Source organism: Microcaecilia unicolor, chromosome 1 (assembly GCF_901765095.1).
Source record: "Microcaecilia unicolor chromosome 1, aMicUni1.1, whole genome shotgun sequence".
Taxonomy (NCBI): Eukaryota; Metazoa; Chordata; class Amphibia; order Gymnophiona; family Siphonopidae; genus Microcaecilia; species Microcaecilia unicolor.
The window spans coordinates 648,502,366-648,517,691 of record NC_044031.1 but is presented as its reverse complement, the minus strand read 5'-3'; the positions used below and the strand labels follow the sequence as shown (position 1 = coordinate 648,517,691).

The 15,326-nt window shown below is 43.9% G+C and overlaps 1 protein-coding gene across 2 annotated transcripts in view; it reads left to right on the top strand.

Annotated features, from left to right (window-relative positions):
* TBC1D10C (TBC1 domain family member 10C) overlaps positions 1-15,326 on the top strand; it is a 131,592-nt gene that overhangs the window by 59,013 nt on the left and 57,253 nt on the right. For both annotated transcript variants that reach the window (XM_030185687.1, XM_030185678.1), the window contains exons 4-6: positions 7,236-7,343; positions 11,576-11,682; positions 12,739-12,853. In XM_030185687.1, the coding sequence (XP_030041547.1) occupies positions 7,236-7,343; positions 11,576-11,682; positions 12,739-12,853 (330 nt within the window). The remainder of the gene's footprint in view (positions 1-7,235; positions 7,344-11,575; positions 11,683-12,738; positions 12,854-15,326) is intronic.

Genomic DNA, 15,326 nt, shown 5'->3' with positions numbered 1-15,326 from the left:
CCACCACCACCCGCTGACATCTGGGGCGGAGCGCCCCCACCACGTCGCCGTCGCGCGTTGTTGAACTTGGGAGGGAGGGAGAGTGGTGCTCGGGCGGTCGGGGCGGGGCGACCTGAGGCGCGCTGCGCGGGGCCCCCCTGAGCGCGAGGCCCTATGCGGTCGCCTCGCCTTAAGACCGGCCCTGCATACAGGACAGGTTGTGTTTTGTACTCCTGGACCTTTTAACAGGGTGGATTAGGATTCCTTGGGGTAGTAGAAGTCAGCTATTGTTGGGGTTGGAGGGGTAGAGGGTGGTGGTGGTGGGAGACTTTATTATAGCTGCTCATTGTTATTATTGTTTCTATTTGTAATTTATACACAACAGTTGCACAGCATATTGTTCCTTTTTATACTTTAATAAAAAGATTTAAATATAAAATCATAGGTGTTTGAGGCTTCTGCAGCTGAGAACAGAGCCCACGGGGATGGGGTGGGACAGGGACAGAACCTGAGGGGATGGGGCGGGGATGGAACAGGGCCTGCAGGGACGAGACGGGGCATATGGGGACGGGGTGGGGATGGAGACAGAACCCAAGATGGGGTCAAATTTTATCCCCGTGTCATTCTCTAGAAGCTGCATTTTTAATGTGGTTTCATGTTTGGAGCAGGAAATAAACTACATGAGATTAAGGTCTGGAGAAGTAACCTAATGGTTAGTGCAGTGGCCTGAGAACAAGGGGTACTGGTCAATTCTCACTGCAGCTCCTTGTGACTCTGGGCAAGTCACTAAATCCTCCATTGCCCCAGGTACAAAATAAATACCTGTATATAATATGTAAACTATTTTGATTGTAACCACAAAAAAGCAGTATATCAAATCCCATCCCCATCCCAAAATGAATCCCTTAATCCCTCATATAAAGCTCTGGCCAAAACAAGCACATTTTAAAAATAATGTTTAGTCCCACCCAAACCACACCCCCTTAGGATCTCTACATGTAAATAGTTGCTTTCTGAAATAGGCAATTTACATGTTCTAAATGCAGCTATTTACACTTGGATATGTTTCTAAAGTAATGGAACACTCTTTCGCAATAGTGCATGCGTACGCACAGTAATTTATGTATGTGTGATAGTTTGGGCATGTGCGCACTATTGAGAAAGAGAACACATTCATTCTTTCCAAAGAGTGCACTATTTGCAAAGAGAGTGCACTATTATCTGCAATCGAAAAATACAAAATGTGTTTTTTTTTCTGCTTGTTTTCGGTGGTTAACGACATGCATTGATGTGGGATATGTTGACATTTCCTGTGTCAGTACAAATGACAGCCCATCCTCAGTATGTAACGTATCTTTTAAAAAGTTACACAGCAGCCTTACTACTGCAAATCGACTTCAATGTACATTAAAAAAGCATCATAAAAGCTGACAACAATAGCTGACTTCAAGGCCAATTATCTGGAGACTTAAGGCTTGTCCTGTCAGTCATCAGCTTGCTAGTTTAAAACAGGAGCTCAGTAAGGTAAAACAGGAATTAGATGCACTTAAAGCAGCTTCTAAGACTACACAAAACCATGCAGCACAGAATCAAACCAAATTCACACCACTGCTTCCAAGGATAAAACCACCTAGGAATAGATGGTTCACATAGGCTCAGGCAGACTTCGCTATGTGCACCAGAGGCATCCGCCCTCACAAGTGTTGCCCCTACAGAATTCTTTTGCTCCATTACAGCATGATGATGATCCTGAAAATAGAACTGAGGCAGAAGAGAAAGAAATGAAGTTGGAACAGAAGGATATGAAGGTACCCAAAGAGAAAAGACAACCCCAAATCACAAATGTTGAAGCACATACCAGGAAATATACATGGAAAGCGATGGCCACAAATGCTCGCAGTCTAAGCAATAAAGTTCATGACCTTCAAGCCCTGATGTTGGAGGCAGACTTAGACATTGTTGCAATCACGGAGACATGGCTAAATGGTTCCCATGAATGGGATGCAAACATACCAGGCTATAATCTGTTTAGGAAGGATAGAGAGAGTCGTAAAGGTGGAGGAGTAGCTCTATATGTGAGAAGTGATATCACGGCGACCAAAATGACAGGTACCTGGGGAAAGGAAGAAGCGATATGGATCACCCTAGAAAGAGAGGATAGAACCTCTATACACTTGGGTGTTGTCTACAGACCTCCGAAACAATTGGAGGAATTAGATAAAGACCTGATCGCAGATATTCAAAAGTTGGGAAACAAGAGAGAGGTGCTGTTGCTGGGAGATTTCAATCTGCTGGATGTAGATTGGAAGGTTCCGTCTGCGGAATCGGAAAGAAGTAGAGAGATCGTGGATGCTTTACAAAGCGGTTTGCTCAGACAAATGGTGACGGAACCCACGAGGGAGGGATAGCATGTCAAATATGGGGATAGCGTGTCAAATATCCGAGTGGGTGCCCTCCTGGGCAGCAGTGACCATCAAACGATTTGGTTTGATATTACAGCTAAAGTGGAGAGCGGCAACTCAAAACTCAAAGTTCTGGATTTCAAGCGTGCTGGCTTTAGTAAAATGGGGGAATACCTGAGGAAGGAGATGATGGGCTGGGAGGAAATACGAGAAGTGGAAGGACAGTGGTCCAGGCTGAAAGAAGCTATAAATAGGGCCACGAACCTTTATGTAAGGAAAGTAAATAAAAGCAAGAGAAAAAGGAAACCGATATGGTTCTCCAAGCAAGTGGCTGAGAAAATAAAGGCTAAAGAGTTGGCGTTCCAGAAATACACAAAACTCAAGAAAAGGAACACGAGGAGGAATACAGGATGAAACTGAAAGAAGCCAAGAGAGAGATACGTCTGGCGAAAGCGCAAGCGGAAGAACAAATGGCTAGAAATGTAAGATGGGGTGACAAAAATTTCTTCAGGTATATAAGTGAAAGGAGAATGACTAAAAAGGGAATTGTGAGACTAAAAGATAATGCGAACCGCTATGTGGATAATGAAGAAGAAAAAGCAAATTTGCTAAATAGATACTTTTGTTCTGTTTTCACAGAAGAAAATCCTGGAGAAGGACCGCGATGGACTGCAAAAAGTACAAATGAGATTGAAGTAGATAGAGCACCGTTCACGGAAGAGAGTGTGTATGAACAGCTTGAAAAGCTAAAGATGGACAAAGCCATGGGACCGGATGGGATCCACCCCAGGATATTGAGGGTGCTCAGAGAGGTTCTGGCGGGTCCTCTTAAAGATTTGTTTAATATATCCTTGCAGACGGGAGAGGTTCCGATGGATTGGAGAACGGCGGAGGTGGTCCCTCTTCACAAGAGTGGTGATAGGGAAGAAGCTGGAAACTACAGGCCGGTAAGCCTCACTTCGATTATTGGAAAAGTAATGGAAGCAATGCTGAAGGAAAGGATAGTGAAGTTCCTGGAAGCCAATAAGTTGCAATATCCGAGACAACATGGTTTTACCAAAGGGAAATCGTGCCAAACGAATCTCATTGAGTTCTTTGATTGGGTGACAGGAGAATTGAATCAGGGACGAGCTATGGACGTAATCTACTTAGATTTCAGCAAAGATTTTGACACGGTTCCCCACAGGAAGCTCTTAAATAAACTGGATGGGCTGAAGATAGGACCTGAAGTGGTGAACTGGATTAGGAACTGGTTGACAGACAGAAGCCAGAGGGTGGTGGTGAATGGAATTCGCTCGGAGGAGGGAAAGGTGAGTAGTGGTGTGCCTCAAGGATCGGTGCTGGGACCGATTCTGTTCAATATATTTGTGAGTGACATTGCCGAAGTGTTAGAAGGTAAAGTTTGCCTATTTGCGGATGATACTAAGATCTGTAACAGAGTGGACACCCCGGAGGGAGTGGAAAACATGAAAAAGGATCTGAGGAAGCTAGAAGAATGATCTAAGGTTTGGCAATTAAAATTCAATGCGAAGAAATGCAAAGTGATGCACTTAGGGAATAGAAATCCTCGGGAGACGTATGTGTTAGGCGGGGAGAATCTGATAGGTACGGACGGAGAGAGGGATCTTGGGGTGATAGTATCTGAGGATCTGAAGGCGACGAAACAGTGTGACAAGGCGGTGGCCGTAGCTAGAAGGTTGTTAGGCTGTATAGAGAGAGGTGTGACCAGCTGAAGAAAGGAGGTGTTGATGCCCCTGTATAAGTCGTTGGTGAGGCCCCACCTAGAATATTGTGTTCAGTTTTGGAGGCCGTACCTTGCGAAGGATGTAAAAAGAATTGAAGCGGTGCAAAGAAAAGCTACGAGAATGGTAAGGGATTTGCGTTACAAGACGTATGAGCAGAGACTTGATGACCTGAACATGTATACTCTGGAAGAAAGGAGAAACAGGGGTGATATGATACAGACGTTCAAATATTTGAAAAGTATTAATTCGCAAACGAACCTTTTCCGGAGGTGCGAAGGCGGTAGAACGAGAGGACATGAAATGAGATTGAAGGGGGGCAGACTCAAGAAAAATGTCAGGAAGTATTTTTTCACGGAGAGAATAGTGGATGCTTGGAATGGCCTCCCGCGGGAGGTGGTGGAAATGAAAACGGTAACAGAATTCAAACACGCATGGGATAAACATAAAGGAATCCTGTTCAGAAGGAATGGATCCTAAGGAGCTTAGCCGAGATTGGGTGGCAGAGCCGGTGGCGGGAGGCAGGGATAGTGCTGGGCAGACTTATACGGTCTGTGCCAGAGCCGGTGGTGGGAGGCGGGGCTGGTGGTTGGGAGGCGGGGATAGTGCTGGGCAGACTTACACGGTCTGTGCGCTGAAAAGGACAGGTACAAATCAAGGTAAGGTATACACAAAAAGTAGCATATATGAGTTTATCTTGTAGGGCAGACTGGATGGACCATGCAGGTCTTTTTCTGCCGTCATTTACTATGTTTCTATGTTACTATGTTTTGCAGTAATCAAAGAATGTGGATAATGGTGCTGCAGCTCTGTTAAGAGTATTTAAATTCTGGGATGATACTAAAGATGCATTTCAGCATTTTCTCTTCATACCTTAGGAAGCTCTTTTGTTACGTACAATGAAGGTATCCAGTTTCTTGATTCCTAGCTAATTGTGCTTTTCTAAAACACAACAAAGAAAAAGCAAAATCCCTGCAGTTCACCCCTGGACTGTCATCCTGTTCACAGTGAATTTCTCTGCCATAGGTATAGTCAACATGAGTGAGCCCAGCAAAGTGTCGGGACCTCCTGTTGCTGGGAGGACTGCACTTGTGGCTGTATCAAAATTTGAGAGGCAGCAACATGCTAGGAGGTCAGCAAACACTGTTCATACCTCCAGCAGTGTTTAATCCCCCATGCAGCTGGGCAGCAGGAGAAGCACCTCATGTCCTGCTGCTGTGGAGCCATGTCTTGCAGTATAAGCTGAAGATCTTCTGGCTCTTATAGTAACATAGTAGATGACGGATAAACTTATAAGTGCTACTTTATGTGTATACCTGACCTTGATTTGTATCTGCCATTTTCAGGGCACAGACCATAGAAGTCTGCCCAGCACTAGCCCCGCCTCTCACCACCGGCTCTGCCACCCAATCTCTGCTAAGCTTCTGAGGATCCCTTCCTTCTGAACAGGATTCCTGTATGTTTATCCCACGCATTTTTTAATTCTGTTACCGTTTTCATCTCCACCACCTCCCGCGGGAGGGCATTCCAAGTATCCACCACTCTCTCCATGAAAAAATACAGTACTTCCTGACATTTTTCTTGAGTCTGCCCCTCTTCAATCTCATTTCATGTCCTCTAGTTCTACCGCCTTCCCATCTACAGAAAAGAAGCTTGGCCCTATGACAGTAAGTGATGACTTATTTGTGTTTGGATTTAACTCACACCTTTTCAGTGGTAGCTCAAGGTGTTACATTTAGGTCCAGTAGGTACTTCCCTGTCCCCACAGGGCTATACACTCTATATTTATAACTGAGGTAATAGAGAGTGAAGTGACTTGCCCAAGATGTCAAGGAGTGGCAGTGGGATTTCAACACAAGCTTCCTGGTTCTCAGTCCATGGTCAAACCATTAGGATAATCCTCCACTGAAGAAGCAAGACCCTCTCATGGGACACTAGGACCTAAACTTCCACCTTCCCATCCAGATTATTAGTAAATTAGATTCTGCACCAAAGCACTGTTTATCTGGGGAGGAAAAGTAAAGTCAACTGGCAAACTGATGACATCACAGACCACACAACACTTCACAATATGGAACACTTGTTGCTAGGAAACTGGACAGAACCTGCCTTTACCTTCACACCTGCAGCCTGGAGACCGCTCAGAGAACCTTCTAGATAGAGGAGCAAAACATAACCTGGTTCCTGGCTGTTCTGCTTCTTAGTAGGGATGTGCATTTGTTTGAAATGATTTATCATTTCATGTCAATGACAAATGAAAATGAGCAGAAAAACCATGAAATTGGGAATGTATGCCATGGCGGGTTGCGGGGAGAGCAAGCTGGATGTGTACTATGGGGTGTGGGAGAGGAGAAGAAAATTATATGCCTATGGGTGGGGGGGGGGGAGAAGGAGTAGTGTTAGGTGTGTCTTAGAGGGTGAGGGGGGAAGAAGGAGAAGTGGGGGTATGTTCTGGGGGAGAACTTAGGAACAGACAGAACTGGGTATGTTAGGGAGAGAGAACAGGGGAGGGCAGAGAAAGTTGAGGGGTGAAGAGAAAAAAATGTGGAAGGCAGATAGTTGCTGGGGGATAGAGAACAAGTTGAACAGAGAGATGATGGGAGCAGGGGGAGAAAACTGGGATTTGTCCTCCTTGGAGAACTGGGCAGAGAAAGCTGGGGGCTGAACCTATCTGGGGAGTGGAATGAGTTCAAAGTAAGAGAACTGGGGAGGGTAGAACCTGGGAGGGAGTCAGGACTTATGATGGGGGAATTCTGTGGAACAATATTTAAATTTTGCACGTAACTTTGAAAATTCTGCATACAATTTTTAAAATGTTAAATTCTGCATACGTTCTGTGTAAAATTTGGGACAGAATTCCCACAGGATTAGCATACCCCCATACCTCCTGTCCCACTCCCTGACTAGAGCTCTAAGGTGAACCCACAGATCACGCTACCTTGGGCAACATGGTATTATAAGGTCTTAATTTCTTCACCAGGAGCTCATTAAATCTAGTTGTGCCACTGCTGAATTAGAAATTTGCTTTAAGTATGAGTTGTTGCTTCTTCATACTCTTACTTTGCTTCCTTGTGCTGTCCTTTGTTGTTGACATGTTTTCTGTTTTCGTTAGGTGAAAATCCTGTGTCGGAAGGGAATCCCTTCTTCCCTGCGAGCTCGCTGTTGGCCTCTTCTCTGTGGGGGATTGACAAACATGGTAAAGAATCCCAAGAAATACCAGGTAACACAACTTCAGCTTGAGAAGGGATTTACTCTCTATGAACTGAGCCAAAATCAACAAAATTATTTTACAGTTCTAGAACTGTGTTAAACAGCTGAAGCCTGAACCACTGTACTGCTTAATCCTACCTTTGTATAACTAAGTCTGTACACATCATTAGAGATCCACAGGAGCTCCTCTCACCTGTGATGTGTAATTCAGAGTGAGACGGAATCTTCCAACTTGAGTTCTTTGTGTTGCATCTGTCACACCTCTGTGCTAATTACCTTGAAGGTGCTCTGAAGTTCCCTTCCCTTCTTCCTCCAGCCAAAGCCAGAAATCTGAGCCCTGAAGATCCTCTGGGCAAGGAGGGTGGGAAGCAATTAGTTGCTAAGAGACTGATTGAGGGAGGACCCTGACTCAGAGCTACTCTCCCCCTCCCATCTCCTCTGCTCATTATCTTATCACTGAAACCTGATCCAGTACTGATCTCAACAGCTTGAAAGGCAGACCCTCTTCTTAAGTCAGTGAAGAGAGGGAAGCAATGATTAGTAGCCCACAGCGAAATGAATACCTTCAAACTACTCCTAATAATCTACTCCTTAACACTGATCCACTTAACACTAACCACCCCTCTTGCAGAAAGTAACATTATACGCATACTATACAATCATCAAAGATTGATCAGATACACCACACCTCATCAAACTGACAACAAAGGAAGAACACCAAATGCGGACTACCACCACAAAATGCAAAGAAGGGTCCAAACAAAATCACCTCAACAAAGAAACGACAACTGATAAAAGTCCACACAACACCAGACGCAGAAGACCCATTCCAAACAATCCAAGTGGGCTACATCAATGCCAGATCTGCAGTAAATAAAACAGCAATATTAACAGACTGGATCATGGCAGAAAACCTGGACCTACTCTTCATCAATGAAACCTGGATCCACGACCAAAAGGACCACATAATCCTAGACCTGTGCCATCCAGGATACAAAATCACACACTGGACCAGAAAGGAAAAGAGAGGTGGAGGCATAGCACTAATCTATCGATCCCACTTTACCACTGAAACCACTGCCGAGTCCATGACACCTCAACTTGAAATTGCCTCAATCAGAATCCACACCCTACGCAATCATTTGAATTGTGTCTTGTTTTACAGACCTCCAGGTAATTGGAACGAAGGCCAGACTAACTTCATGGACTTCATTTCAAACACATGTGTAACCAACTCCAATGTACTAGTATTAGGAGACATCAACCTTCACTTAGAAGACCCAAACTCAATCAACGCACGAGAATGTAAGGAATTCCTCCACCTATGGGATCTCAAATGGCCACAAATGCAAGCAACCCACGTCAAAGGGTACACACTTGATCTTGCCTCACACAAACTTTCAACAGACCAGAACCTAATAATAACAGATATTAAATGGACAGAAACACCCTGGACTGATCACTACAAATTAAATTTATCCCTACACTGACAGAAGAAGGGATCACACCAAATACAAGAACACACATCCTACAGCACAAGAGGTCAAGTAGACACGAAAACATTCTGGCAACAGATATACAACAATGAATGGACAGCACAAACAGACTCCATATATTACCTCATGGAATGGGATAAAAGATGCAAATGCATACTAGATGAAATAGCACCCTTACGAACAAGAACTTGACGTAAGCATAACTCGATACCATGGTTCAATGATGAACTGAAAAAGCTAAAAACACAATCCAGGAAACTCAAACTAGCATGGAGAAAAACAAAAGACGAACACACACTCAACACATGGAAACAATCACAAAGAAAATACAAATACGCAATAAGACAGACCAAAAGATCATACTAAAAAACTAAAATAGAGACAGATTACAAAGACACGAAGAAATTATACCAACTCGTGAACAAACTCCTAGACACCAACTTGGTCACTACATCGAATACAGACATCCCATCTGCAGACAAACTTGCTAAGTATGTCAATGAAAAAATTGCAAACCTATGCAACACGCTACCTCAGGACAACACTGACATTGAAATCTTCCTTAATGAGTTGGACCCAACCACGGGAGAATACCCGGCTGACCGAACCTGGTTAAAATTCGCCCTCCTTAACGTCAATGCAGTTGCACAGGCGATCAGCAGGTTCTCCAACACTCACTGTAAACTACATACCTGTCCCAACTACCTAATGAAATCCGCCCCTGACCGCTTCATAACAGACCTCACATCCCACCTAAACTACATGCTTCAGCAAGGTGTCTCCCTAAGGAAAACGGCAATATCCTACTCACTCCGATACCAAAAGACACCAAGAAAAAAACAAATGAAATCACTAACTACCGTCCAGTAGCATCAATTCCGTTGTCAGTCAAGCTGATGGAAAGCATGGTAGCCAAACAACTTACAGATTAAATAAACAAATTCTCAATATTACACGAATCACAGTCAGGTTTTAGCCCCCTCCACAGCACAGAAACAGTACTACTCACTCTCCTAGCCAAATTCAAGCAGGAAATAGCAATAGGCAAAAACATCCTCCTCCTCCAATTCGACATGTGTAGTGCATTCGACATGGTAAACCATAATTATTATTATTAGCATTTGTATAGCGCTACCAGACGCACGCAGCGCTGAACACCTGACACAGAGAGACAATCTCTGCTCCACAGAGCTTATAATATATTAATAAGATTACTAGATAAGTTCGGGATTGGTGGAAACATACTTAGCTGGATCAAGGGTTTCCTAACCACAAGAACATATCAAGTAAAATCAAACTCAAACATATCATAGCCGTGGAAAGCAGACTGCGGAGTACCACAAGGATCACCGCTATCACCGATCCTCTTCAACCTAATGATGACCCCACTAGCCAAGTCCTTATCCAGCCAAGGCCTTAACCCTTTCATCTATGCAGACAATGTCACAATATTCATTCCTTACAAATGTAAACTGACTGAAATCACCAACAAAATCAAGATCAGCTTGAACATCATGGACTCTTGGGCAAATGCATTTCAACTAAAACTAAACAAAGAAAAAACACACTGTCTCACCCTCTCATCCCTACACAGCGCGGACAACCCCACTATTATCAACACCCCAGATTACACCCTCCCTATCTCAGACAGCCTGAAAATCCTCGGCGTTACAATGGACCGCAACTTAACACTAGAGAGCCAAGTGACATCCACAACAAAGAAAATGTTCCACGCAATGTGGAAACTCAAACGCATGAAACAATTCTTCCCAAGGAGAACATTTCGCAACCTGATACAATCAATGGTACTAAGCCATGTAGACTACTGCAATGGAATTTATGCGAGATGCAAAGAACAAACCTTAAAGAAACTTCAGACCGCTCAAAACACGATAGCTAGGCTTATCTTCGGAAAAACGCAATTTGAAAGTGCAAAACCCCTTTGCGAAAAACTACACTGGCTCCCAAGCAAAGAACACATTGCTTTCAAAATCTGCACTCTGGTTCACAAAATTATCTACAGTGAAGCTCTGGGATACATGACAGACTTGATCGACCTACCAACTAGAAACACATCCGAATCAACACGAACATACCTAAATCTGCACTACCCAAGCTGCAAAGGACTCAAATACAAATCAACTTACGCGTCAAGTTTTTCCTACATAAGCACACAACTGTGGAACACATTACTAAACACCTTGAAAACTAAGAACGACCACCTAAACTTCCGTAAAACACTAAAAACTAACCTGTTTAAAAAGGCATACCCTACCAATCCAACATAAATGCCTGATCTTTGCAACACAACAAAACTAAAGAACGTAATGGACAAAACACAACTCTTCCGTTGTACAATTCCCTACTGTGGCTGTGCCACATGAACTTTATCTTACCACAACATCACTTTGTATTTGTTTACACCAGAGTCTGCAAACACCTCTCCGGTACTATGTAAGCCACATTGAGCCTACAAATAGGTGGGGAAATGTGGGATATAAATGTAACAAATAAATAAATAAATAAATAAATTCATCATGTGAAAGAGCAAATGCAATGAATTCTATATGTTGGGTGCTACATGATCGCAATGTTGATTCTAATATATATTGCCTGCAACCCAATACATCAATATGGAGATGTCAGTTGACTCTGTCACATGTCATCATGCCAGCTAATCAGACTGACCTTTCATTCATCCATGTCCAACAGTGATGGAGTTTTAGCTATCTTCCTCTATCTTTAGGAGCTGGATCAGGCACCAGGGGAAAAGCAGTGGATTGAGACTATTGAGAAAGACATTCACCGCCAATTTCCCTTCCATGAGATGTTTCTCTCACCGGAGGGACACGGGTAAAGTATATACAGTCATACCTTCTCAGAGGAATTCTGCTGGCTCTATGAGAAGCACATCACATTCTGCAACATGTATCACTCCTTCCCTCTCTGTGATATGCACTGCACAAGTAACACATATGGGACTAGATTCTATATATCACGCCTAAAAATTTGGCGTCAAAATGAAATTCACTTAAGCATATTCTATAAAGTACGCCTAAATTTAGGCGTACTTTATAGAACAAGCCTAAAGTTCTGCGCAGTTTATGGAATACGCTGAGCACCAGTCCACACAACTAAATTTAATCGCGGCCAATTACACCAAGTAAAACCTGGTGTAAATCCCGATGCCTAAATTAGGTGCGGAGTGGATATTTTCTATAACAACGTGCATAGATTTTAGAGATGCCCATGGCCCGCCCGTCCCTCATCCCCTTTTCAACTATGCAACTTAGAATTTACGTGCATCACATTACAGAATACACTTAGCAGGTAGTGCGCATACATTCTAATTAATGTTAATTAGTGCTGATAATTGGTTGTTAACAGCAAGGGCAGATCTTAAGGAGACTGGAGAGAAGAGGTTACATGCAACATTTAAACTATGGTTGTAAAGGTTGCAAAACCAAAACAGGAAGCAGCTTGCATTAGCTTAAAGCTATCAGTACAACACACACTGAACAATACAACACACAGCTGTGGGGGCAGAGCACATATTGTATTTAGTTCTTTAAGAAAAGTGGTAGGATCAGTTCATATTTGTGAGTTGTAAGGAGGAGCTCCTTTTCCAGGATCTGTCTTTTTTCCCCCTCATACATCCTAATCCCTACATTACACCTGGGTACCTGCTGCTTGTTCACTGTCTACAAATCAAGCATAGGAAAAAAAGAATTAGAACTTGTCAAGAAAATGCCATGTTTCCACACTATACTTTGCTAAGATGATTTCAACAGCTGGAGAACAGATCAGGATCAAGATGGCTTCCAGCATGGAAGCTGAACTCAGAGAGGAGTGTTTGTGTAAGCCATTTGTTGATCATTTTAATTATGTTTGTTTGTTTTTTTGAGGCAGTCAGCAGGGGCTACTTAAGGTCCTGAAAGCATACACGGTGTACAGGCCTGAGGAGGGGTACTGCCAGGCGCAGGGCCCTGTGGCAGCTGTGCTACTCATGCAGATGCCTGTGGAAGTAAGTAACAGCCCTTTATTTCCAAGTTCTTCAATGGGGTGAGGGGAAATAGGTGGGGCTACTGGATTTCATAAGTACATAAGTACATAAGTAGTGCCATACTGGGAAAGACCAAAGGTCCATCTAGCCCAGCATCCTGTCACCGACAGTGGCCAATCCAGGTCAAGGGCACCTGGCACGCTCCCCAAACGTAAAAACATTCCAGACAAGTTATACCTAAAAATGCGGAATTTTTCCAAGTCCATTTAATAGCGGTCTATGGACTTGTCCTTTAGGAATCTATCTAACCCCTTTTTAAACTCCGTCAAGCTAACCGCCCGTACCACGTTCTCCGGCAACGAATTCCAGAGTCTAATTACACGTTGGGTGAAGAAAAATTTTCTCCGATTCGTTTTAAATTTACCACACTGTAGCTTCAACTCATGCCCTCTAGTCCTAGTATTTTTGGATAGCGTGAACAGTCGCTTCACATCCACCCGATCCATTCCACTCATTATTTTATACACTTCTATCATATCTCCCCTCAGCCGTCTCTTCTCCAAGCTGAAAAGCCCTAGCCTTCTCAGCCTCTCTTCATAGGAAAGTCGTCCCATCCCCACTATCATTTTCGTCGCCCTTCGCTGTACCTTTTCCAATTCTACTATATCTTTTTTGAGATACGGAGACCAGTACTGAACACAATACTCCAGGTGCGGTCTCACCATGGAGCGATACAACGGCATTATAACATCCGCACACCTGGACTCCATACCCTTCCTAATAACACCCAACATTCTATTCGCTTTCCTAGCCGCAGCAGCACACTGAGCAGAAGGTTTCAGCGTATCATCGACGACGACACCCAGATCCCTTTCTTGATCCGTAACTCCTAACGCGGAACCTTGCAAGACGTAGCTATAATGTTAATTGCAGGGACATTTTGAGGATATTTGTGGTAGGAATTAAGGATGTGTTCTTGACCCCACACTGAAACGGAGGATATTTTGGTTGCAGGCTACAGTAACATATTCACTTTTAATTTAGAAAAAAAACACTAGAGGAAACATCTATAATTCTTTTCCCATTTCAGAAAAATAATGAGGCCTAGGTTAGAGCTATAGAAGCGCAGAGGATAGGAATGGGACACAGAGTTTCCATTCTAGGACTGGGTATCTCAGGAGATTGGCACGAGGATAGAACCTCTCACTTCCTCTCACTTCTAAGACCAGATGACTCAGGGTGTAAGCACAGGGAGAAAGAGTCTGTCACTTCTAGGCCTGGATGGTGCAGGTGATTGGCATAATGTTATAGAGCCCCTCACCTCATGGATCTAACGGCTCAGGGTGTGGGCAGAGGGGTACAGAACATGTCACTTCCAGATCAACGGTTGAAATCTAGTTCAGGTCAATGATCACTAAAGTCATACCATTCCAAAATCTACAGTACAGTAAAGTCTCAATTATCCAACCTAAATGGGACCAACCTCGTGTCAAATAAATGAAAAGTTGGATAATACGGAAAACAATGGTAACCCCTCAAACAATGCAGAAACAAAGGCAGTAAAAGCAGGGTCTCAGCTCACAACGGTGGTAAAAGTAGGGTCCTGGGTTTGGAAAACGGAAAGAGAAGACAAACAATGCAGAAACAATTGCAGTAAAAGCAGAGTCCCAGCTCACAATGGTGGTAAAAGTAGGGTCCCAGTTTCGGAAAATGGAAAGAGAAGCCGCGTGATGTCACCAGGGGTCTGTTGGATACGCTGGATGGTTGGATCAGCAAAGGTCAGATAATTGAGACTGTACTGTATTTGATGGTCTTTCTGAAACATATTTATGGTCCAATCCAGCTTTCAGAGGAAATATTTTCCCCCATCAAGAACACCTTCATCACATCTGGCAATGAATTTGCATTTTAACCCGTTATATTTGCAGGGAGACTGAAATTCTTGGAGGCATATTCTTCAGAACAGGGGTGAAGCACGAAGGAGCAGATGCCACTCAAAGGTTGCAGGCACTCCCTTCCTTATGGTGACACAGGAAATGTGAGTCAGAGGGTATAGGAAGCAGCAGAGTGCAAGGGCCACTTTGGGCTCAGGCCTACACGGCCACGACACACCCTTGCTTTGGCTAGTGAGGATCCCCAAGCCCTGCCAGCTGAAGACTTCTGGCATCTCTCTCTCTCTCCCCTCCCATTCCCCACCCACTGACGATATCGCATCTCCCCCTGTCTCTCAAACCCCTCCCCCCGTATACCTTTTAAAAATTCTCTACCCTTCTGGCGGTCACTGGTAGCAGGCAGCAATTTACAAACACTGCTCATACTGGCCTTAGAGCTTTCCCTCTGACACGATCCCACTTCTGTGCCAGAAGGAAGGCTCTGGAGCTGGCAAAAGCAGTATGTGTAAATCATTGCTCACTTCTTGCAACCTCTGGAAAGGAAGTTTTAAAAGGTACATTGTGGGGGGGGGGGCAGTTTGAGAGATGGGGTAGAGATTTCA